The 25927-nt window shown below is 42.2% G+C and overlaps 1 protein-coding gene across 2 annotated transcripts in view; it reads left to right on the forward strand.

The window, feature by feature from the left end:
* UGGT2 (UDP-glucose glycoprotein glucosyltransferase 2) overlaps window positions 1-25927 on the forward strand; it is a 499843-nt gene that overhangs the window by 61338 nt on the left and 412578 nt on the right. For both annotated transcript variants that reach the window (XM_040425306.1, XM_040425307.1), the window contains exon 8: window positions 7120-7220. In XM_040425306.1, coding sequence (XP_040281240.1) covers window positions 7120-7220 — 101 coding nt within the window. The remainder of the gene's footprint in view (window positions 1-7119; window positions 7221-25927) is intronic.

Genomic DNA, 25927 nt, shown 5'->3' on the forward strand with positions numbered 1-25927 from the left:
CCCACATGGTGTGGACTGGTCATTTTTACTAAGGAATATAGTTTAAACGTTTATGTGCAAAAGAGAAAATAAGAAGTCAGCTCCAATCAGATATCTGCACATAGACCAAGACTCTGGGTCTATGCAGATATCTGATTGGAGCTGACTTAGTGACTTCTTTTTTTTTCTCTTAATCTCTTTATTATGGCTTCGGGGGGGGGGGGGGGGGCAGGGGTGACACCATTTTCTACCGCACCGGGTGACACCAGCCATAGCAACGCCAACCATTAGGAACCCAGCTCTAAGTTGAATTCGCAATGCGATTAATATAACCTGTATTAATCGCATTGCGATTACAATTTAGATCTGCGTTCAGGGTGGATTTGATTTAAATCACAATTTAAATCACGATTTAAATCACTAGTCAGTAAGGCTTGATTTAAATCATAGTTTTCTACATAAAGACTAATTCTTGCTGGTATAACTTATAATATGCAAGTAGATGATAATTTAAACAACTTTTCATATTAGTTTGATTAGGTTGATTCTGCATTCATAGGTTTGTAGAAGTTAGGATTAAGGTATTTTTCTCAACTCTGTTCATGTTATAACATTTTTCCTGTGAAGAAGAGGCATGTGATCTCTGCTGAGTCAAATTCAGTTTTGAGAACTGCAAAAGTAAACCAAGCATCTGTGATAATATCTTGTAGGCAGAGAAACTGCCCAATAATCTTACAAAAACCTCTGGAAGAGCATGACATTGTGAATGGATTAATGGAATTTATTTACCAAAAAAATTACACATATAGAAACATAGAATGTGTCGGCAGATAAGAACCATTCGGCCCATCTAGTCTGCCCAATATACTGAATACCATGGCCCTATCTTATATGAAGGATGGCCTTATGCCTATCCCATGCATGCTTAAACTCCTTCACTGTATTTGCAGCTACCACTTCTGCAGGAAGGCTATTCCATGCATCCACTACTCTCTCAGTAAAGTAATACTTCCTGATATTACTTTTAAACCTTTGCCCCTCTAATTTAAAACTATGTCCTCTTGTAGCAGTTTTTCTTCTTTTAAATATTCTCTCATCTTTTACCTTGTTGATTCCCTTTATGTATTTAAAAGTTTCTATCATATCCCCTCTGTCTCGTCTTTCTTCCAAGCTATACATGTTAAGGTCCTTTAATCTTTCCTGGTAAGTTTTATCCTGCAATCCATGTACTAGTTTAGTAGCTCTTCTCTGAACTGTCTCCAAAGTATAAATATCCTTCTGGAGATATGGTCTCACAATACTCCAAATGAGGTCTCACTAGTGCTCTGTAGAGCGGCATGAGCATCTCCCTCTTTCTACTGGTAATGCCTCTCCCTATACACCCAAGCATTCTGCTAGCATTTCCTGCTGCTCTATGCCATTGTCTGCCTACCTTTAAGTCTTCTGAAATAATGACCCCTAAATCCCTTTCCTCAGATACTGAGGTTAGGACTGTATCACTGATTTTATATTCTGCTCTTGGGTTTTTATGCCCCAGGTGCATTATCTTGCACTTATCAACATTAAATTTTAGTTGCCAGATTTTTGACCATTCCTCTAGTTTTCCTAAATCCTTTTCCATTTGGTGTATCGCTCCAGGAACATCAACCCTGTTACAAATCTTTGTGTCATCAGAAAAAAGACACACCTTACCATCGAGGCCTTCTGGAATATATATTAAACAATATGGGTCCCAGAACAGATCCCTGAGTTACCCCACTGGTAACAAGACCATGGTCTGAATTTACTCCATTGACTACAACCCTCTGTTGTCTGTCCCTCAGCCACTGCCTAATCCATTCAACAATATGGAAGTCTACGTACAGCCTTATTCTACATAATTAAAAAACTAATCTTTATTTCATGATGGAATAACCTTTTGGATGGTAATATATTTTCCTCAAAAAGCATTTTATATTAAAAAAATCCGATTTAAATCAAAAAAATCGCTCTAAGTTGAATTCTCAATGCGATTAATATAACCTGTATTAATCGCATTGCGATTACAACTTAGTCAAATTTGTGACACTGCAGCTTCAGAATGAATCGAAGATGGATGCTGTCCTTACTTTTTGATAGGAGGGTCTGGGAGGGAGGGTATGCTGATTGACTGGAATGTGTCTGCTGACTGTGAGGTACAGGGTCAAAGTTTACTCAATGATGACGTATAGGGGGCGGACCGAACATCGCATATGTTCGCCCGCCGCGGCGAACGCGAACAAGCTATGTTCGCCGGCGAATAGTTCGGGACATCTCTAGTAATCTATTATCAAGTTCACTGAATAGTTTACTTTACACAAAAAATGTTAGCATAATGGCTGTGCTTCTTTGTACAATCATAACTGTGAATCTGTCTTTTTGGGGCTTGTTTTTTTCAGCCCCATTATTCCCTGTTTCAGCTGCACAGCTAGATACATTTCACTCAGAAGCAGGGGTTGTATCACTTCTTTGAAATCTTGCAGCACTGTACTGCTGTCACGTCCTTTCCCTTACTTCCCACTATGTTTGTTTGGAGCTCCAGAGCTTACAGAACAGAGGGGGAACTCCCACTTACAGAATAGCAGGAGGCTCCTGTAAATTCAGAAGCAGTGTAGAAGCATTTATTTTTATATTTTTTTATTATAATCCGGCTTAGGGTCTCGGCTAGCTCTGACACGACACTTCTTCTCTGTCTTCTAGGTGGAAGTGAGACCCCTGGTGGCTATGACTTTCCAGATTTTTTTTTCCAGATGGATGCAGGCTTATATTTTAAATGAAGTGATTTAGAAATTTGCTATCGACACCATTCTCTATTAAATTGTGTAATGGTACTGCGACTATTTAAGTTAGGAAACCTTGATTTTGTTGTGTAGTATTGTATAATTGCAAGAATCTATCTACAAGAAGCAGGTTTAAAGCTTATTAGATTATTTTAGCACAAGAGGTGCAAAGAAACACTGCATAGGTACAGTACCAAATTCTCACATTTTAAGACATTTCTGAGTGTATCCCTGAATTCATTTATTTTTTATTTTTATATTTTTTTTATAACATAAGCCATTAAAGTTTCAGATATTTTACAATCTCCCTTTAACTGTTTAAATGGTTCAAATGTATTTAACCTGGGTCTTGACACAAGAGGACCTAGAAGTGCTTCCCCCACTGCCCTCTGAAATACCTCTCAGAGGAAACTTTTGGGTAGTGTACCTCTTGGTGAGAGATCATTGACTGCTACACATGCCTCTACAACCCTCTCAAAGATATTTTGCCCAGTTGACAGACTTGGAGATGGGGTATAATTGGACTGAGAGATGCATGATGGTCGTTCTGGCAAATTGCCCGCCATCTAGGTTGTTCTTACCTAGCTTTTAGTAGGTGTTGAGAGATGGAGCCTGTTCGCATTGTGTGTCTCTAAGTGGCCCTTACAGACCAACAGTAGAGAGGATTGTTTGATCTGCTGACAAGCCTGATCAGTTCCCACAATATCGCTGTCCACTGTCCAGTCATAGGTGGCACTTTCATTATTTGCCCAGACCATTTCCAGGCGCTTAGCAGAAGAAAATTTGGAGTCATGGCACCCATTACTTGTTCTGCCATTGACAGCCAGCCAACTTCTCCTTTGTTTGCAGTGATGTCATGAATTAGAAACCGTTAGTGACGAATGCATGTTCTTTTTAGGATTCTACGATAGGTGGATTTGAGTATGTGTAACAGCAGCTGCTGTACGGCACTGTTCCCCTGCTTACCACCGTGGTCCCGGGCGCTGTGTTCAGCAGTGATTTGCTGCCAGTGCTTCCCATTCACCGCTGCAGTCCTGGGCCCTGTCTGTGTAGGTACTGTTGTTCTGGGATCCGCTCCACAGTTTCTTCTCAGCCCTGGTCACTGCATGCTTTCTGCTTGTTCCCTGCAGCACTTCCTTAAGAGCCGGCACGCATAACTTCCTGGGCTTTACGGGTTAGGTCATGTGACCTCGCTGACCAATCCTAGCCCTCCTGCACATATATAAGTGGCTCAGCCCCCTTCCCAGATGCCTCAGTGTCAAGGTCCTTGTGTCCTGCTAAGGTTCCTGATATCTGCTTGTGTTCCTGACTCTTACTTGTTTTCCTTACCTGTTTGATTCCTGCCTGCTTGCCTTGACTTTCCTGTTGTCGACCCGGATTGCCTGACCTGTACCTGTGACGCCTGCCCTGACCTATTGCCTGTTTGACTTCGCCTCTGCCTCATTCTTTGGTCCTGCACTGTTGCTCCTGGTTACGACCCTCTTGTACCTTGCTCAGGTACCTCCTGGTCTGCCTGGACCAGCTGCCTCGTGTGCCAATCCTCCTCAAGAGATAGCGACCTGGTGTTCCCTTTGGGAAAGTCTATCCCCAACATCAGGGTTACTGTGAAGATCGAGGGGTTAACTTAGACAACGGCCTTAGAGGAGGTAGAACACGTGGCACAGTGGTTCACACCTGCTGGTTCGTGACAGTATGGAGGCCCTGTGGTGTGTGGTTCCATCCAGCCTTTTCTGTTGAGCGACACACTACCCCAACTGCTGGTGTGATGAGCTGGGGAGCCATCACATACAACAGTCGGTGACCCCTAGTATTGATATTAGGGACACTAACATATGATATGTACAGAGCATCCTTCAGCCACATATTCCCTCACTTGACAGGTTCCAGCTCCCATTTTTCAGCAGAATAATGCTAAACTGCACACACGTGTTCCCCAGAAATGTCTTCGCCATATTGCAACACTTTCTTGGCCTGCTTGGTCTCCACATTTATTGCTGATTGAGCATTTTTGGGACCAGCTGTGGTCAGCGATTGGCTGCAGTGGTCACGTGCCCCCTGTCAACAGGATGTTGATTTCAGGGCAGCAGGGAGAAGAGCCATCCATGGAGCATTGAAAACCGAACCCAGCGGCGGGGGATAAGGTAAGCTTAATCACTGCGGCTCGGCCACTCTGGGAGATCTATTCTAGTCTTGGTTAACCCCTTTAACCCTCCCCATGCTTCTCACATGGGCGGATCATGGGAAAGGATGATCACTCGTAAGATTGGATTCTATGCTCATGGATTCTGATTTCTCAAGGCTTACTCATGAGACATTGACCACCTTTTTTTAGGTAAGCCGTCTGCTATTGTCAACATAAGGCCTCTTGTTCCTGTATCCTTGGATTCTGAATTTGCTACTATTCTTACTCCAGCGACCCTTCTCATTCAGAAACTTGGAACTGTTCCAAACCAACAGAAGAATGCACTTCTGGTAATCCATAACAGAGACAGTTGAAACATGTTCAGCATCTGACTAACTGTTTCTGGAGTAGATGGAAAAGGGAGTACATTACCCTTCTTCAAGGACAAAGAAAATGGCAGTACGCCAAACTGTACTTAAAGGTAGGAGATCGTGTTCTCATAAAGGACCAGAAAGGGAAAAGAAATGCATGACGTGTGGGACTTCTCAAAGATCTTTCCTAGTGAAGATGGCAAGGTTCATAAGGTAGGAGTTACTATTGCAAAACAAGGTGACTTCTAATCTTTCATCAGGCCTAGATCCAAGGTTGTCCTGCTCATATATGTTGAGAAGTAATTCTCTGTCAAGCCAGAAGAGACTTTCTCAAGTCGACTTCCTCCGTGTTCTTCCTTGGATATTTGCCCCAAGCTTTGACTGCTGGATTACAACAGGCCTAGTGCGGCTTCTCCAATATAAGGATGAGTTATCCATTTGAGTATAACAAGAACAGTTGCAGAACCTTTGTTTAACATCAGACAGACATTACTTCTTAAAGGGGTTTTTCTGCCATATTTATTGATGACCTATCGTCTGGTTAGGTCATCAGTATCTGATCACCGGGGGTCTAACACCTTGCATCCCGCCATTCAGCTGTTTTAAAGAGGAGGCGGCGCTTCATGCGAGTGCTGCTTCCTGATCATTAAACTATGCGCCATCTCCTAACAGCTGTGCCCTGTAATTACAAGTACTCGCTCCATTAAAGTGAATGGAGTGAGTACTTGTAATTACACTCGCTTCGGAGACGACCGGCAGTGTAAGGAATAGGAAGCAGCACTTGCATGGGGCACTGCCTCCTCTTCAAACAGCTGAGGGTGCCAGGTGTTAGACCCCTGCCGCTGATATTGATGCCCTATCTTGATGTTAAGTCTTTAATATACATGACAGGACAACCCCTTTCATGTCGGTGCATATAGTGAAATCCAAGGATTTTAGACGGGGAGTGTACAGTCCCTGCTATGGTTTCTTATACATTTAATTGCATTTTGTGTTATTTGTTACCCACTTAGTGTACATTGATGACATTTGTGACATTTGATTTTATGAAGTTATCTATGGTTGCCGTTCATTATGGCATTCATCTTGTAGCTTTCTCTTTTCTGTAAGCTCATATCCTGTGCCCTTCAGTCTTTTCCTCTATCATCATTTTTCAAAGTACATTCAATAAATTACTATACCTAAAGACCTATCCATTGCATCTCCCTCACTGGAATTCTACATGCAACTGGTGTCGTTACGGGGATAATTTATAGCGAATTCACCATCTTCCATTGCTTGTACAAGAGTTTGCCACTAAAACTCATCAAATACATGCATCCGTGGCATAATAAGGATTGTTCCTGCTGACAATGCTCTTGCAAGTGTAATTAAACCGCAGTGTTCAATGTCAGAGAAATGGGAATTTTTTTTTATTTTTTTGTATCAATTATGCCCAGTTTGTGTCTATTTTGTCTGGTTTTCACTTATTTATGACAGAGGAATTATTACTTTAGTCCTGTCTGTTGTACTTTTTCTCCCATCAAAAATAAATGAAAGCTTATGGAACCAACACAAACCGAGAACAACTGATGCTCGAAAAACAAATGAAGATCATTCTTTTAATTTTTATGTTGAATACAAGTGAAATATAGAAAACACGATATGAATTCAGCGTTGCATAGCGATCATAACTTTTCCTAACTTTTTTTGCTACTTCACAAAAAGAAAGTGATAATGTGAGCTAGATACCTAATCAGTAGAAATATTTCCTTGCTTCTTCCTATAAACAGAAATATGATATGCTATAATATATACAGCATTTTAACCTGTGTTTAAGTCCCCTTATTTCTTTTGCTTTTTCTCCAAGACAAATGTACCCGGATCTTAAAGACAATCTGGTTGAATTCCGAAAACATCTTATTGAAAGCACTAATGAGATGGTACCATTGAAAGTCTGGGAGTTACAGGGTAAGTTCTGTGCTCATATCGAACGATTACATCTGTAGATAGTAAAGATTTTTAATTCCATCTTTGAATCAGTTTCAGTTACTTCGTCCCTAAGTGCATTTCTTTGTAAGTAGCGGGCGCAATGACGGGGAACGGCATTGGACCCCTCAGATGCCGTGTTCATAGCTGAATGTGGCATCCGAGCTGAAAAATGAGGGCTTTCAGGGGTTAATCAGTTAAAAATAAAAATAAAACGTATCCATTTGAGCGTGATGAGGTCGCCACAGTCATCTTGATGGAAGATCCCACGTTAAATCTTGCGAAGTGCGTGATGATGTCATCACGCTGGCTGGCGTAGTGACATTATATGTCACCGCACACAGGATTTTGTGCAGGATTTTCAATCAAGATGGCCATAGTGGCCTCTTTGCGCTCAAATGGATGAGGTGAGTATGAATTTTTTTTTACCACTATTTCAGGGAAAATTGATTCATTGATTGTCACAAAGCACGAGAAAGTTCGGCATCGTGGCAAATCAAAGAATCGAATTTTCCCTGAAATTCGGATCGAATTCCACTTTGGATACTTCGATTTGCTCAACCCTGAAGATAACTTAAGTTATCATTGATGTACAGAGATGTGCATTACTAATCAAACAGTTTGCAGTCACAACAGTTTATTTGGCTTTAAACAATAAATGTCTGTAATTAAGGGTCCTTATTCTACAATGCCATAGAATATGTTCTGCACTGGTGCCCCGCACCATTTTTAAGAAGGTGCTCAGCTATCCCCTGCAGCTTAGCTCTTGCTTTAACAGCTTGCATTAGTGGAGTCTCTGATCCTGGTTGTGTATCCTCTGCTGCCATAAGTGACCCCTGCGTGATCACAGAGGACTCCCCACTTCGATCTGGTCATCAGGAAAAGCATTACAGTCTGATGGGGACCCAAAAGAGTTGGGCATGGGTGCTCATGTGCAGGAATGGTGGAACAGAACACAGACTAAATAATCGACACAAGTTTTCTGGCATATATAGGTGAAACTCGAAAAATTTGAATATCGTGCAAAGTTCATTTATTTTAGTAATGCAACTTAAAAGCCTTTATTTGTTATAATTTTGATGATTATGGCTGACAGCTTATGAAACCCCAAAGTCACAATTTTGAGGTATCCTTTGCTCAGGGGATATGGATTAATTAGCCGACTAGAGTGTGACACTTTGAGCCTAGAATATCGAACCTTTTCCCAAAATTCTAATTTTAAGCTGCATTAATGTAATTCCTTTTAATTTGCATTACTGAAATAAATGGACTTTTGCACGATATTCAAATTTTTCGAGTTTCACCTGTATCTGTCGCAGATTGCGGCTCAGGCCAGGTCTAAAAAAAAAGGGGGGCATGGTGTGGGTGTGGAAGGGAGGGGCCATCTCATTTATCATTTTTTTTATGCATTTTTTGATGTAGAAAATGGTCTAAATTTAAGCCTGCAAGGAAGCAGTCTTACATTTAGAAGTGGCGGTGGATGTACCAAAGTTATGTAGCGGCTGGTGCCTCTTCATAACTACGGCGGGTCCAGTGCACAGGGTTATTAACCCCTTAAGGACATGGCCATATTTCACCTTAAGGACCAGGCCATTTTTTGCAAATCTGACCAGTGACCCTTTATGTGTGAATAACTTTAAAACGCTTTTACTTATCCAGGCCATTCTGAGATTGTTTTTTCGTCACATATTGTACTTCATGACACTGGTAAAATGGAGTAAATTTTTTTTTATTATTTATAAAAAAAATACAAAATTTACCAAATATTGGGAAAAATTAGCAAATTTCAATTTCTCTACTTTTATAATGGATAGTAAAACCTTCAAAAATAGTTATTATTTTACATTCCCCATATGTCTACTTCATGTTTTGGATCATTTTGAGAATGCCATTTTATTTTTTGGGGGACTTTCCAAGGCTTAGAAGTTTAGAAGCAAATCTTGAAATTTTTCCGAAAATTTCTAAAACCCACTTTTTCAGGACCAGTTCAGGTCTGAAGTCACTTTGCGAGGCTTACATAATAGAAACCACCCAAAAATGACCCCATTTTACAAACTACACCCCTCAAGGTATTCAAAATTGATTTTACAAACTTTGTTAACCCTTTAGGTGTTCCACAAGAATTAATGGAAGATAGAGAGAACATTTAAAAATTTCACTCTTTTGGCAGATTTTTTATTTGAATCCATTTTTTCCAGTTACAAAGCAAGGGTTAACAGCCAAACAAAACTCAATATTTATGGCCCTGATTCTGTAGTTTACAGAAACACCCCATATGTGGTCGTAAACTGCTGTACGGTCACAAGGCAGGGTGCAGAAGGAAAGGAATGGCATACAGTTTTTGGAAGGCAGATTCTGCTGGACTGTTTTTTTGACACCATGTCCCATTTGAAGCCCCCCTGATGCACCCCTAGAGCAGAAACTCCCCAAAAATTACCCCATTTTGGAAACTACGGGATAGGGTGGCAGTTTTGTTGGTAGTATTTTAGGGTACATATGATTTTTGGTTGCTCTATATTACACTTTTTGTGAGGCAAGGTAACAAGAAATAGCAGTTTTTATGTGATGTGATGTGATGTTTTTAGGGTACATTCACACGACCGTATTTTTGGCTCTGCATCCGTTCCACAATTTTGCGGAACGAGTGCGGACCTATTCATTTCAATGGGGCCGCAAAAGATGCGGACAGCACACAATGTGCTGTCCGCATTCGTAGATCCGTTCCGCGGCCCCGCAAAAAATATAGAGCATGTCCTATTCTTGTCCGCAATCGCGGACAAGAATAGGCATTTCTATCATGGGGCCGGCTACATTCACACGGCCGGTATCCGTGTTTTGCGGATCCGTAATTTGCAGAGCAGGTTATTACAGACACGGCGATACCTAATATGTCAACTTTTTATTTATGTAAGTTTTACACAATAATTTCATTTTTGAAACAAAATAAAATCATGTTTTAGTGTCTCCATAGTCTGAGAGCCATAGTTTTTTCAGTTTTGGGCGATTATCTTGGGTAGGGTATGATTTTTGCGGGATGAGATGATGGTTTGATTGGCACTATTTTCGGGTACGTATGACTTTTTGATCGCTTGCTATTACACTTTATGTGATTTAAGGTGCCAAAAATTTATTTTTCAATGATTTGAGCAGGCACCTTGCTACGATCACCGCCCGCCGCGCGGCGGTAATCGGTAATACACAGGGCGTACAGGTATGCCCTGTGTCCTTAAGAGGTTTTCCAGGCTTTTTAATATTGATGATCGCGGGGGTAAAAAATGTAGGCAAAAATGAGTAAAAGGCATTCATTAAAAAAAATTGCCCCCGAAAGTATACATAGCCTTTTAAGACTGGCATTTTAGACCCCCATAGCATTTAGTAAAATTAAAAGAGAAATTGGTTATTTGTGAATCTTACCATAAAAAATAAACCCTAGTGAACAGTCATTGGCTGCTGATGGAGCTGTATTCTGCTGGTTCTGTACTCTACTGGGCCAGTCCACCTAAAGAAAATACAAAGCAGGTTGTCACAGACTTTAAGATGCCTGAATTCTATATTACTTTATCTACTTGTGTCTTACTATCTGTCAGATTGAATTTTTTTACATTTTACCTCTGCCGACCAGTAACTTTATTTCAGTGTTCCTTTTTGTCCAAAACAAGTTATTTCCCAAGCGAGTTCTGCGAATTGAGGGTGCAAGTATAACTAGGAGTAATACCTCTGTTCATCGCTGTACTTTTCCTTTTATAAATTGCTTGTCAGTTTGTTTCCAGGTTTATTTTTCTATATGTGTCAGATATTTGTGCCTGAGGTATGTCATTGAAATATTAAGGGAATTATTCTTTATTAGCCTTTTCTGGCAATGTTGTTTGACAATCCCTGTTGACTTGAATGGCACTTACTAGTACTATTGTCACTTCTGTCTATATAAAACAGCCCCCTAAGTGTCTTGGAAGATAAAATGTATGTGTCCCCAAAGTACACTGTAGTCTAATGTTTCTATGGTAACCACATATTCTCGCAATTATAAAACAGTGATTTTTAATGCTAGAATATATATTTTTTCCCTTTTTAGAAAGAGCAAGCAATGCTCAGGAGGCAAAGTTGTAGAATTATGAGAGTTAAGCTCTCATTAGCTTGTAACGCAATAAATCTGTTTCATGTGTCATTTTGCAGTCATATTGATGCTTAAATGTTCGCCCTTCTTTGCTGTAACTTGCTGAGATGATATACCACTTCTCTCTTTCTGTGTTACATGGATCATATGCCTTTTATGGACAAGGATTTTGTTCCGGATAAACTGATACATTTTTTCTAAAGATCCCTTGTGTTTTAGGTTCACTACTAAAACTAGTGTTTTTTTATTTATTTAAAATCACTATATTGTACAGCCATTTGTTACAAGTACCGTATTTTTCGCCCTATAAGACGCACCGGCCCATAAGACGCACCTAGGTTTTTGAGGAGGAAAATAAGAAAAAAAAATATTTTGAACCAAAAGGTGTGCTTTTGGTGGGCTTTGAACTAATGGTAGCCTGTGAATGACACTAATATGGGGGATCTGTGGATAACGCACTGTTATGGGGATCTGTGGATGACGCACTGTTATGGGGGATTTGTGGATGACCCACTGTTATGGGGGATTTGTGGATGACGCACTATTATGGGGGATTTGTGGATGACGCACTATTATGGGGGATCTGTGGATGACACACTGTTATGGGGATCTGTGGATGACACACTGTTATGGGGATCTGTGGATGACGCACTGTTATGGGGGATCTGTGGATGACGCACTGTTATGGGGGATCTGTGGATGACGCACTGTTATGGGGGATCTGTGGATGACGCGCTGTTATGGGGGATCTGTGGATGACGCGATGTTATGGGGGATCTGTGGATGACGCGCTGTTATGGGGGATCTGTGGATGACGCGCTGTTATGGGGGATCTGTGGATGACGCGCTGTTATGGGGGATCTGTGGATGACGCGCTGTTATGGGGGATCTGTGGATGACGCGCTGTTATGGGGGATCTGTGGATGACGCGCTGTTATGGGGGATCTGTGGATGACCCGCTGTTATGGGGAATCTGTGGATGACACACTGTTATGGGGGATCTGTGGATGGCACTGTTATGGGGGATCTGTGGATGGCACTGTTATGGGGGTGTCTGTGGATGGCATGACACTGCTATGGGGGGGGATCTGTGAATGAAAGATAAATAGCATCTTATGCTATTTGACATCCATAGATCCCCCCCATAACAGTGTCAGCCAATGTGAATGACCCCCAATACAGGGGGTGGGGGCTGACATCTACACTAGTTTTTTTAATGGCAGTGGGGGCCCGGTGCAGTCACTGTATTCTTTATAAATAAATAAAAACACCACTCACCAGCTGGCAGGTCTATAAGTAGTAGCTTTATATAATGATATAAAATTATTACATAAAATTTACAATAAAATGTTCACATAAAATTATGGCATAAAGCCACTGAGGAAGAGGGAGGACCCTCGAAACGCGTCTGGCTGGTTCCTGCGAGTAAAAATTACCCACCCGAATCTGATCGCAATAACCGTCGGAAGATTACCACACAGCTTGTAACAACATTCCAGTGCAAACTTAGCTGGATCAAGCCATCGCGAGACTACGCGAACTCTGGAAATCACTTTCTGACTGGTGATACGCAAGGAAGCAACCTCGTGGAACGCCGAGACCGGCGAGAGGTAACTCCTGCATTGTTGGATCCCGTGTCAACCCGGGAGAACTAAGAGACCCAGCGCCTAGGAGAACGGCACCCCCAAAGAGGACAGTCACAACTAAGGGCAAGGTAAGAGGGTTTGAAGAACTAGGGGGACGCCCCAGTTTCAAAACCTGACCACTTTTTACCTAAACCCTTATCCTCTGGCGCATAGAGGAATTGTTACTGAATGGAAACAATGATCTTACCTCATCTGAGGAATTGTTACTAGGTCTTTATAAGATCTCACCAACCACCAAAGATTATTATATCTTTCTCGTCACACATATCCTTCACAGGATACATTTATTTTCCACAGGATTTTCTTCACTCTTCTGCAGGATATCCATCCTTGATATTCTACACTGGACTTTTTCACAGGATTTTATTGTATGTATATTATTTGTATATTTTGGCACTATATGCACTTATAGGAATTGACCTAGAACCTAATATCCATTTAGATAGCAAATATAAGGAAGACACATTACTATACATTGTCCCCAGTGATTTTTATGCCATAATTTTATGTGAACATTTTATTGTAAATTTTATGTAATAATTTTATATCATTATATAAAGCTACTACTTATAGACCTGCCAGCTGGTGAGTGCCTGTTTTTATTTATTTATAAATTATATATTCCTTCATGCGGGATGAATAGGTGAATCATCCAAAAAGCAGAGCACCTTAACCACAGTAACAGATACGGGTGAGCCACGATATATATATACTATAGTCACTGTATTCTATTGCACCGGGTCCCGCTCATTGTACTAATCGTATCTACTGTAACTATAGAATATGTTCGATCCAGCAGCCTGTACTTACGAGCATAGCAGGCAGGAAGCTGGGCGGGCGGGCACTGGCAGCGTAACTCACTACGTCACGTGCCTGCGCCGCCTCCTTCATTCATAAAGTGGGCGGAGCAGGCACGTGACGTAGGAAGTTGCGCTGCCAGTGCCCGCCCGCCCAGCCTCCTGCCTGCTATGCTCGTAAGTACAGACTGCTGGATCGAACATATTCTATAGTTAAACATTGCCTGCAGTTACAGTAGATACGATTAGTACAATGAGCGGGGCCCGGTGCAATAGAATACAGTGACTGCACCTGGCCCCGCTGCCATTACAAAACTAGATGCTGGCCCCCAGCCCCTTCTCGCTGATACACCGCCGACCGCAGGCTGCACAGCGCGGCCAGCGTGTGTATCGGTGTAAACGGCAGTATTCGCCCCATAAGACGCACTACCATTTTCCTCCCACTTTTGGGGGGGGGGGGAGTGAGTTTTATAGGGCAAAAAATACTTTAAGTGCTTTCCATTGGAATTTATAAGTCTGACAGCAGTTTAGACCCCTCAAAACTGCTGACAGAAGATGAGGAGTGATACTGTTTAAACATACTGTACCTCAGTGGCTTCTCTTACGGTTTGCATGACTGAGGAGGAGAAGTTTAATGTCCCTGACACCATAATTGCACACGAAGTGAACTCCTCCATAGCAATGCAATGTTCTGGGCTTAATGCACTGAAGGCTCCCTAATCCCTCCTCTGCTGTCAGTGATGGCTCTAGCATACAACCAGAAGACCATTGAGCTGTCACTCAAAGAGGAGGTGTTGGGGAGCCATCATCGCCGAGAGCTCTGGATGCTGCACATGAAGAGACCACCTCCATGGCACCAGTAATTGTGGAGTTGTAGTGCAACTGATTGTTATAGATCAGTCAGTACCGCTACAAAAAGTTGCCATGTAGCCCTAACCTAATATATATAGGCACCTCACAAACTGGGAAAAGGGGTAGGCGACGATGGCAGAAGGGCGGAGGTGGCGGGAGGGGTCGTCCAGGGGGGGGGTAAATTACTCCACTGGTCCATCACCCTACTCTGCTGCTACCTCGTCCAACAGTCTCCCCTTGTCACATCCACCCTCCTCCTCTTCTTCTTCTTCTTCTTCTTCTTTTTTAGAGAAAAGCCAGGTCCTGTATCATCTGCGAGACAGGAACAGGACCGACAGGGCTTGAAGGGAGGTCTCCAGATCATAAATTTGACGTCACGCACTTTAAGCACCTTAGAAATGAACATACTGAGTAAAGGTCTCTCCTTTGTACCGACCACTAATTTCTGCCTGTTTACGTGGACAAAGGACCTTAATTTGTTCACTTGACGCCTAAAGTGGCATAAGTTTTTTAAGGATAGCGATAGACAAACATGCGCCAGACTTGGTCTTAGTGAGAGTGATTTGACATCATTGCATTCCCTATGTGAGTTGGGAGAAGAGGGTAGCCGTCGTCCAGGACAGGGACCATTTACAGACCTTAAGCCAAATAGCAGGAAGATGCCCCCACCCATGAATTATGAGTGTGTGGACATTTTCATGCAGATGGTGACCAATGATTTGGAAAAGCTGGAGGGGATATCTCCCCGTCACTTTAATCTATCTCAGGCAGAGATGTCAGCACTTACTGCCCTTGAAAAGGACAAATCGATTATTATTAAATCATCCGACAAGGGGGGGAACCTGGTAATTCTCGATCATGCGGCTTATCAGGTCATGTGCTTAGATCTCTTGAAGGACAGGGAGGGTTACAGGGTGCTACCTATGAACCCCTCGGCTCTATATCATGAGGATCTAAAGATCATTCTGACTGATGCCCTTGCAGACAGGGTAATCTCGACGGCGGAATACGATTTTCTCCTTCCGGCTCACTCCACCATAGCTACCTTCTATGGACTGCCGAAAGTCCACAAGGGCATTACACCTCTAAAAGGTCGCCCAATCGTCTCTGGGGTCAATTCCCTAACACAGAACTGCGGTATTTACATAGATCGCGTGCTGAGACAGTTCGTCGTGTCCCTACCTTCATATACGAGGGACACGATGGACTTTCTCAGCAAGATCGAGGCGATTAGTGTGGACCCGGGATGCATACTGGCTAGTATAGACGTTGAATCCCTTTACAGCTCAATTCCACATAGTAAGGGCCTCTTTGCCGCAGATTATTTTTTGAAGACAAGAGACAGCCACTGTAGAACGCATAATATCTTCACCCTCAGACTTCTCGAGTTCACTCTGACCCACAATTTCTTCCTTTTCAACTCACGTTTCTACCACCACCTCAGGGGGACGGCAATGGGGAGCCCTTGTGCCCCCACATATGCCAATCTCTTCCTGGGCTGGTGGGAGGATACATGCGTGTTTCCAGACGTTGTGACATGGTGGTCCGATAAGATCACCTTCTGAACACGCTATATTGATGACATCTTCGTGATCTGGAAGGGTGGGTCAGAGGAACTCCGAGAGTTTGTCGGGGCCCTTAACAGTAATGATATTGGTTTGCGGTTTACCTTCGAATTCGATCTACATACAATTCCCTTCCTTTATGTACGGATAACCAAGGAGGGAGAAAAACTTACTGCGGGTATGTACAGGAAGGAAACCGCGACCAATTCGCTGTTACACTGGGAAAGCCATCATCCGACACCCCTGAAGCGTGGCATACCCAGGGGCCAATATCTAAGGACCCGGAGAAACTGTTCTGAGGGTGGAGCGTTCTACAGTGAGGCTAAGAAGCTCCAGACGAGATTCAGGGAGAGGGGCTACCCCCAAACGGTTCTTGGGGGCGCCTTTCAGAATGCCCTGGATAGAGAACGTATTGAGCTCCTCGTTCCTAAACCTAAAGCACAAAGTGGGCAACAACCAATACGCCTGATATCCATGTTTGACTCAGCAAACACGCAGGTAATGTCAATCTTGAAAAGGTACTGGCCTATCCTACACATGGACCCTGACCTCAGGGATGTACTTACTAAACAACCAAGTGTCACGTATAGGCGAGGGAGGAGTCTGAAAGACCGCCTGGTCCATAGCCACTATACCACACCAAGTGGAGTGGGGACGTGGCTGGACCGCAAGCCTTGCGGCATGTTCAAATGTGGCTCCTGTAAAGCTTGTACCTTCATCTCCACTGCTAAGTCAATTACCTGCTCAGTTACTGGGCAAACCTATCAAATCAGGGACTTTTCTAACTGTAGGAGCAAGGGCGCGGTATATATCTGCCAATGCCCTTGCCCTATGGATTATATAGGTAAGACCATCAGAGAGGTCAGGCGGCGGATTTGTGAACATGTGAACGACGTGGTCAAGAAGAAGATCACACCTGTCGCGTCACATGTTAACGACATCCATGACGGTGACCCTAACTGCTTGAAATTTTCGGTCCTAGAGAACATCCCATTATCACCAAGGGGTGGCGACTGGGACCGTAAAATTCTCCAGAAGGAGTGCGTCTGGATTTATCGCTTCAAATCCCAGGCACCTCTTGGGATTAATGAAAGACTCACGTTCTCGTGCTTTCTATGATCTGTGGGGGTGGCTATGTGCTTTCCTTTTTTCTCTTTGATCAGGAATAGACTTACTCGGTAAATACATTTTAGCCAAGATAAAATAAAAGAATACGTTAAGTATCCAGATGTTGCGCACTAATTATCTTATGTGTGCTTGGTGTCGCCCATTATCTAGGGAGTGCACACAGGTGGAAAACTGTGTAATGGACTGTTGTTTATCATTTCCTCACACTCATCTTCCTTATTTTTATTGCCCTTTGCTTGCCAATTGATCACTGCAATATTACATATACAGAATACTGCCTCTCTTGTCCGCCTCCCGCCCCCCCCCCCCCCCCCCCCCCTACTTGTACCAACCATCGCATCAATGTGCTGCGCTGGTGAGATGCAATCTAATAATCACTGTCATGTTGCGTACATTACAGTAGGCTATTGGGATGTATTCACTAGGGTGGACAGGCAATATCATATACACCATAGGGTTCTGTGACTATGGTCTCAGAAATGTCAGCTGATCAGTCACACACTATTGCTTCAAATAACGCCCCCTTAGTATGACCATTGATATGTTATATATCATAACAATATCTGGCAGATGCGCTGACCATTATGGGCCTTAGCACCATTCACTCTTATCTCTAAATATTGCCTTTGTTCGCCTCTCAACACATATTAATGTGCGATGTGACCTGGACTGTGGGGCCGCCTCCTATGACAAGGTATCTGACAGAATGTATATGGGACGGCTCACAAACCGGATATGACGCTGCTGTGCGCTCCAAAGGACCGGATGTGGCCGCTCCATGCGTTCCACGATACGGAGGTGGCGCACTGCAGTGTCATTTGGAAGGGGACAGAGGACGGTGAGAACAGCCTGACACACTGGACGGAAGTGATGTGTGCCTTCACTATAGAGACCGGAGGTAGTTTATACTTGCGGTTCACGGACTGGTAATGACGCATATGGTGACATCTTACTACCGGAAGTGTTCCGCTTGGCGTTATACTCAGCGCCAATTTTGAACAGCTGGTAATAGGGTATAAAGGGAAACACTAGATGAAGTAAGTGTGAGCAGTAGGAGGAACAGGACGATACCGAGACGCAACCTAAACGTGAGTAAGGACCTCATAATGTGAACTGGCAAGTTAGCACCATGGCATCAATTGTGCCTTATATCATGTATATTTCTTACAGCCTCTTGGGTAAGGCGTTGGCCCTTATCTGACTGGGCCCTTTAGCCTTCTGACTGCCTAGGACACTAAGTAAGTATTGAGATATAGGGGGCAGAATTATAATCTCATATTAAGCTCCCACTCTGATAGTGTCTCTAATCTTTATTCACAGGTGGGGTATATCTAATGGTCCCCTGGTCCTTTGCACGTTACTGTTTGCGTCTCTGGCCCTCTGTCCTCCACCGCATCATAAGTATATCTATATGTTTATCTATTTGAATATGACGGTTTACCCATGACTGTTAATACCCCCTGATGAACCTAGCAATAGGGGAAACGCGTAGGGGTTTTTATGAGAACCAAACTGGGAACGCACCGTCTATGATGCCCCTGTGTTATTGGTTTCTCTCAATACTGTAGGTGATACGTATCATTTTCCACCTACGTATATACATCTTCACGTCTATCCAGCTCTGTGGGCTGTTGTCCGTGTGGGTATTTTGTTACCTGGGACACAGACTAATATCCGTCAGTTCATGGGGAGCCGTGACATTGACCTTTGTGAGGAGGGTAAACGTAGGGCAGTCAGCCCAGGTACGAGGACAGGGAGTCTCCACCATTAGGAGACGTCCCTGGGCTGAGGAATTGCTCAGGGTGAGTATAGGGACAGGTTAAACACATCCCAATACTCCCCATAGCTGCCCTGTGTTCACTCACCTCGCAAAACTGCATCAACGGTTGGCCTCCCTGTAGGAGCATATTTTATCCTTTTTTCATTTTTTGTTTGTTTCACAATTTTCATTGGTGAACCACCACAGTGGTATTATTTTATATAGTACTAATAAGTAAAAGTTACGTTTTAAAGGGTCAATATTGCTGGACACTGTTTGATTCTATGATCCTTCCATATAAAAATATATATTGATTTAGCTGGACATTCATAATATATATTCGCCCTTAATCATCGAAGAAACATGATCAGCCACTAACATACATATGTATAAACCACTTTACCCCCCACCTATCTAGCTCTGTCAGCATTTTGAGGGGTCAAATCTGGTGACAGAGAAGGAACTTTAGTTGAGTTTCTCCCAGTCCTACTAAATGCAAAAGAGACAGTGGAGTGAATATGAGTGTGGCCTATACAAGATTGATAGACATGTTGTGGGAGAAGACCAAGAACGAAGAGCATCTCTTTAGACTTCGTGCTAGGTAACCTACTGACCTACAGTAAAACCACTCTCCATAGTCAAAAATAGCATGTTTGGGCTACAAGTCAGCTACAGTTGTCATCTTGCCACCTTTCTTATTTGCAGCCTGTTCCCTCTGTAGACTGCACTTATTTAAATAACTACAGATGAGTATAATAATTATGGTAGCTATGTACTAACCCAAATCTTTTGTGTTTGATTGATAGTTTAGGCATAATTTATAAATAAAGAGCACCATATGATTTCTTAGTTTCCCTGAGTTGTGTGTGTTTCTGTGCATGTATGTGTGTTTGTGTTCGATTTGAGAATACTTAGTGTCACTGCACTTTTTAACTTTTGAAATGTCATAGTGACAGTCTCAGCACTCATAGGTCCACTGATCCATTTTTAATTTTTTTTTTGCTTTTCAAAGTACAGTGACATTTTAACCCAGAAAAAGTATTAGGCTACTTTCACACTATCGTTTTAGTTTTCCTGTATTGAGATCCGTCATAGGCGATAAATACCCTAAAAAAACACTTCAGTTTTGTCCCCATTCATTGTCAATGGGGATAAAACTCAACTGAACAGAAAGAAATGCTCCAAAATGCATTCCGTTCCTTTTGGTTGCGTTCCCATACCGGAGAGCAAACCGAAACATGTTGTAGTTTGCTTTTCGTCCTGGGATGCTGAGCAAGACGGATTCGGCATGACCCCCAATGCAAGTCAATGGGGATGTATTCGTTTTCTCTGCCACAATAGAAAACGGATCCGTCCTCCATTGACTTTCAGTGGAGTTCATGACGGATCCGTCTTGGCTATATTAAAGATAATACAACCGGATCCGTTCAGAACTGATGCAGACGTTTGTATTATCAGTAATGGAAAGGTTTTTGATGAACCCTGCCGGATCTAGTAAAAGAGCAAGTGTGAAAGTAGCCTTACTATACAGTAATAGAATAGGGGATTTCAGATGAAATATTATTAGTGTTTTATGTATATTACATTTGCCATTCTAGTAGCACCCTTCTGTTTCTCCTAGGGCTGAAATTCTGGTCTACCTTCTCTGTGATTCCCTGGGACGATTGGCTTAAAAACTGCCCTGCATTTTCCCTTGAATAACTGTGCAAGGTCTTATTTGAAAAAGAAATTGCAAGTAAAATATATTCCTTGTAGTATAGTTTCAGAGAGAGTAGTCCACCAAAAACCATATACATTTCACATGCCTGCCTTATTAAAAATCCTGCTGGTGGAAGATTTGACCAGTTTAGCACCTGTCTCGTAATACATTTTGTGGTATGTTCTGCTGTACGCCTGACCATACAGTAAACTGTTAATCTACGCCAGCTAGAGCTCCAGTTGATTTCAGTTATATTTACACCAGTTTTGTGGCGTCAATTCTTGTAAATATGTTGGGTTGAGGTGGTCTTGCACCTTCCATTAGGCTTTTTTTTAAAAGAATGGTGTAAATCATAAAGGGGGTCATGTATCATGACCACCTATGCCACTAAGACCCATTTTGCAACTTTTAAAAAACCTTTGCGCTTGAATTTAGGTGCACAAGACATTTTTTTACACCATCCTCGCTACGGGGAGTAGTGGGGTGGAGCCACCGGCCCTGGCAAATTCACCAACATTTACTCCTGTTTCCAGGCATAAATGACCATTTTTAAATCATTTTTAAATTTTGTAACTAAATTCCTGACTTACAGCATTTGTGATTGAGCCCCCATGCTATCTTGAGAAGACCAATAAACCAATTTTCAGAACATTTTCCAGTTGAGAAATTATTTCGGATGGTCATGACAGCCTTCTCACTGCATTATTATTGAATTCTGTCTCTGGCTGCTGCTTTTATTAAAATGAGTGTTCTCTTACTACTTGGTCTGCAATAACCGATCATTACAGTTGGCCATTTTATTTTTATAACAGACCCTGCTATACTCAGAATCTGTTCGGAATTCATTGCTTTCATTTTGCTTGTGTTTTGTGGAGCTCTGCCAACTTCAGCATATAATCACAATACACTATAGTATTTCTAGCTGCAAGCTTTATAGAAAGGAAATAAAATATTGACAGCCTTATTAAAAGCTGATGAGTATACCAAAGAATTGATGCCTTGTTTACTAGTTAGTTCTTACTGTGGAGTTTTACGTTTTAGAAGTCAACCTCAGGTGACTCAACATTTAAGGTGATAGACTTAGTATGATAGTGTTTTGTAATTTACATAATTGATTTTGTTATGTGTATTCAGTCTTTGTTTTCTATATTTCACATAATTATTGATTACAATTGTTGCTATAGTCTGCCTTGGGAGACTGTTCTTTTAAGTTGTGCAAAAAATATTTTCAGGGGTTGTCCAGGATTTTACAATCTGATCGGTTCAACACACCACTGATAAGCTATTCTGCAGTAGCTCCAGAGGTCAGCACTGGAACTACACCTCTCCGTTCAAAGAGTACTGAAGAGAATGGGAACAGCAATATACTGTAGTAATCAGCTTAGCCACAGTGTTGTGTTGCAGCTTATCTTAGGTGTGATGGACCCTGCCGATCAGACATAGACTATTGAGATTCACTTGTAAAAGCTATGGACACCAAAAGCTATGGACACCATTGCACCGGTTTATTTTTATTGATATTTGCTTCCTGAATGAAAGTTAAGCAACTTTCTTCAGTCTTCATTAAAAACTTCCTACCATCAGATGTGCGTCAGTAGATGCTGACTTTTGGCATCTTATCTGGGAATGCCCCTATGTACAGTGGGGGAAATAATTATTTGACCCCTCACTGATTTTGTAAGTTTGTCCAATGACAAAGAAATGAAAAGTCTCAGAACAGTATCATTTCAATGGTAGGTTTATTGTAACAGTGGCAGATAGCACATCAAAAGGAAAATCGAAAAAATAACTTTAAATAAAAGATAGCAACTGATTTGCATTTCATTGAGTGAAATAAGTATTTGAACCCCTACCAACCATTAAGAGTTCTGGCTCCCACAGAGTGGTTAGACACTTCTACTCAATTAGTCACCCTCATTAAGGACACCTGTCTTAACTAGTCACCTGTATAAAAGACACCTGTCCACAGAATCAATCAATCAAGCAGACTCCAAACTCTCCAACATGGGAAAGACCAAAGAGCTGTCCAAGGATGTCAGAGACAAAATTGTAGACCTGCACAAGGCTGGAATGGGCTACAAAACCATTAGCAAGAAGCTGGGAGAGAAGGTGACAACTGTTGGTGCGATTGTTCGAAAATGGAAGGAGCACAAAATGACCATCAATCGACCTCGCTCTGGGGCTCCACGCAAGATCTCACCTCGTGGGGTGTCAATGGTTCTGAGAAAGGTGAAAAAGCATCCTAGAACTACACGGGAGGAGTTAGTTAATGACCTCAAATTAGCAGGGACCACAGTCACCAAGAAAACCATTGGAAACACATTACACCGCAATGGATTAAAATCCTGCAGGGCTCGCAAGGTCCCCCTGCTCAGGAAGGCACATGTGCAGGCCCGTCTGAAGTTTGCCAATGAACACCTGAATGATTCAGAGAGTGACTGGGAGAAGGTGCTGTGGTCTGATGAGACCAAAATAGAGCTCTTTGGCATTAACTCAACTCGCTGTGTTTGGAGGAAGAAAAATGCTGCCTATGACCCCCAAAACACCGTCCCCACCGTCAAGCATGGGGGTGGAAACATTTTGCTTTGGGGGTGTTTTTCTGCTAAGGGCACAGGACAACTTATTCGCATAAACGGGAAAATGGACGGAGCCATGTATCGTGAAATCCTGAGCGACAACCTCCTTCCCTCTGCCAGGAAACTGAAAATGGGTCGTGGATGGGTGTTCCAGCACGACAATGACCCAAAACATACAGCAAAGGCAACAAAGGAGTGGCTCAAGAAGAAGCACATTAAGGTCATGGAGTGGCCTAGTCAGTCTCCGGACCTTAATCCAATCGAAAACCTATGGAGGGAGCTCAAGCTCAGAGTTGCACAGAGACAGCCTCGAAACCTTAGGGATTTAGAGATGATCTGCAAAGAGGAGTGGACCAACATTCCTCCTAAAATGTGCGCAAACTTGGTCATCAATTACAAGAAACGTTTGACCTCTGTGCTTGCAAACAAGGGTTTTTCCACCAAGTATTAAGTCTTTTTTTGTTAGAGGGTTCAAATACTTATTTCACTCAATGAAATGCAAATCAGTTGCTATCTTTTATTTAAAGTTATTTTTTCGATTTTCCTTTTGATGTGCTATCTGCCACTGTTACAATAAACCTACCATTGAAATGATACTGTTCTGAGACTTTTCATTTCTTTGTCATTGGACAAACTTACAAAATCAGTGAGGGGTCAAATAATTATTTCCCCCACTGTACGTGCATTCTGGGAAGGAGTAGTCAAGCTACTCACTGATCTCTTAGGTTGTGCAGTAACATTACACCCGAAGATTTGTCTCTTTGGAATATTGGATGAGACTATTTTCTCACATCATGTTAGGATATTCCTGAGGGAAGTATTGTTCCTGGCGCGGAAGGCGATCGCCATGAGGTGGATGGGCGACAGACCGCCCACCTTAGCACAATGGAAACAACTAGTCAACTCTATCATACCATATGAGAACATAGTCTTCAAAAATAGGGGATGGATGCATGCCTAAATTTCAAAAGGTATGGGGGATATGGTGCGCTTCTCCGAGTACTGCTTACTCAGCCCATAGGTTGTCTGAGGCCTTAAGAGCAGAACAAGCTGAACAGCAGTGTTTCTGATGTATGGGGGGGGGGAATAGAACGCAGTGAATTGGACCAGCTAGGACTGGTATACAATGTCTGTGTAGTTTCATTTGTTCCAGTTAGGTGGACCTTTTGCTTGATGTAATGACGCAAAAGTGAAGATACAGCACAGGTGTTTATTTTTTTTATTTTTTTATTATTATTTTATTTTGTATTATAATGCACATGTCATATGTACATTTCTTCTGGATGCCACTGATGTACAACTAATGCTGGATTTTGTACTGAGACTGTCATTATTATTTGCTTTGTGTGTTTAATAAAGCAAATGAAAAATAATTCCTACCATATTGTTGTTACAGAGTCTGTGTAACACCTTCACATAGCTTGTTGTTCTGCTGCTTCTGACAGATTCAACACACACTGCTCTTGCCTGTGTTTCTCATTTTTAGCAGCAAAGATGTGTTGAAAGTTGTTGACAGCAGATTAGAGTGTGCAGATGGGGTGGCTAGAGAGGACAGAAGGTTCAAGGCCATCTGCAGTGGGAAAGGGGAAGTAGATCAGACAGAATGTGTAGAAGTGTACAGAAAAGAACACCACCCTTGGCTTAACCACATGTCTAGAGGAGGAGGAGTTCTAACAAAGCCAGATAATGTTAAGATCAGTGTGTTCCTTGTAGCAGTAAGAAGTAAGGAAGCCTGTTTCTCATTTCATAAAATTTTTATTTTTACAATGATTGCTATAATGGTTTCTTTTCATAGCCCAGGTCCTGAAACATAAGGCTGTGTTTTACATAAAATTTGTTAAAGTAAAAAAAAAGAAATCTAACAAAATAAGGCTCTTTTGCCATCCACATAATACCTTCCATATAAACTGAAGCCACAATGCTTTGCTGGATCTGAATAACAGATACCAATACCGCACGTCTGACCTCATTGACGTGTCATGTTCGTTGGGTTATTTTGAGGTATCTGACTTTTCTTTCTGACAAAGGTTAGGTTCACACACACAGGGTCATTTTTCAAACTGGTGTAAAGTAAAACTGGCTTAGTTGCCCATAGCAACAAATCAGATTCCACCTTTCATTTTTGACAGTTTGTTTGGAAAATGAAAGGTGGAATCTGGTTGCTATGGGCAACTAATCCAGTTCTACTTTACACCAGTTTGATAAATGATCCCAATAGTTTTTTTGGAGGAGGTTGTGAGACCCATTTTCCTGCAGGTTTTTCAGCCAAAGCCAGAAGTAGATCCAACGGGAAGAAGTATAATCCACTCCTGGCTTTGGCTGAAAAAATCTGCCTCAAAACCTCCTCCAAAAAACTCCATGTGAACTGACCCTAATGAGACCGAATTTGGAACAGAGGCTTCCGTCCCATGTTCAGAAAAAACACTGGTCCTTTCTTATCAAGTTAATGTACTGCACAGTATTTTCAAAGTTTGTATCTGAAATTGGGCAAACTCCATCAGTGTGAGTTATCACTTTCAATTAGGACCAAGGATTTGGTAACTGATTACTGAA

Source organism: Bufo bufo, chromosome 3 (genome assembly GCF_905171765.1).
Source record: "Bufo bufo chromosome 3, aBufBuf1.1, whole genome shotgun sequence".
Taxonomy (NCBI): Eukaryota; Metazoa; Chordata; class Amphibia; order Anura; family Bufonidae; genus Bufo; species Bufo bufo.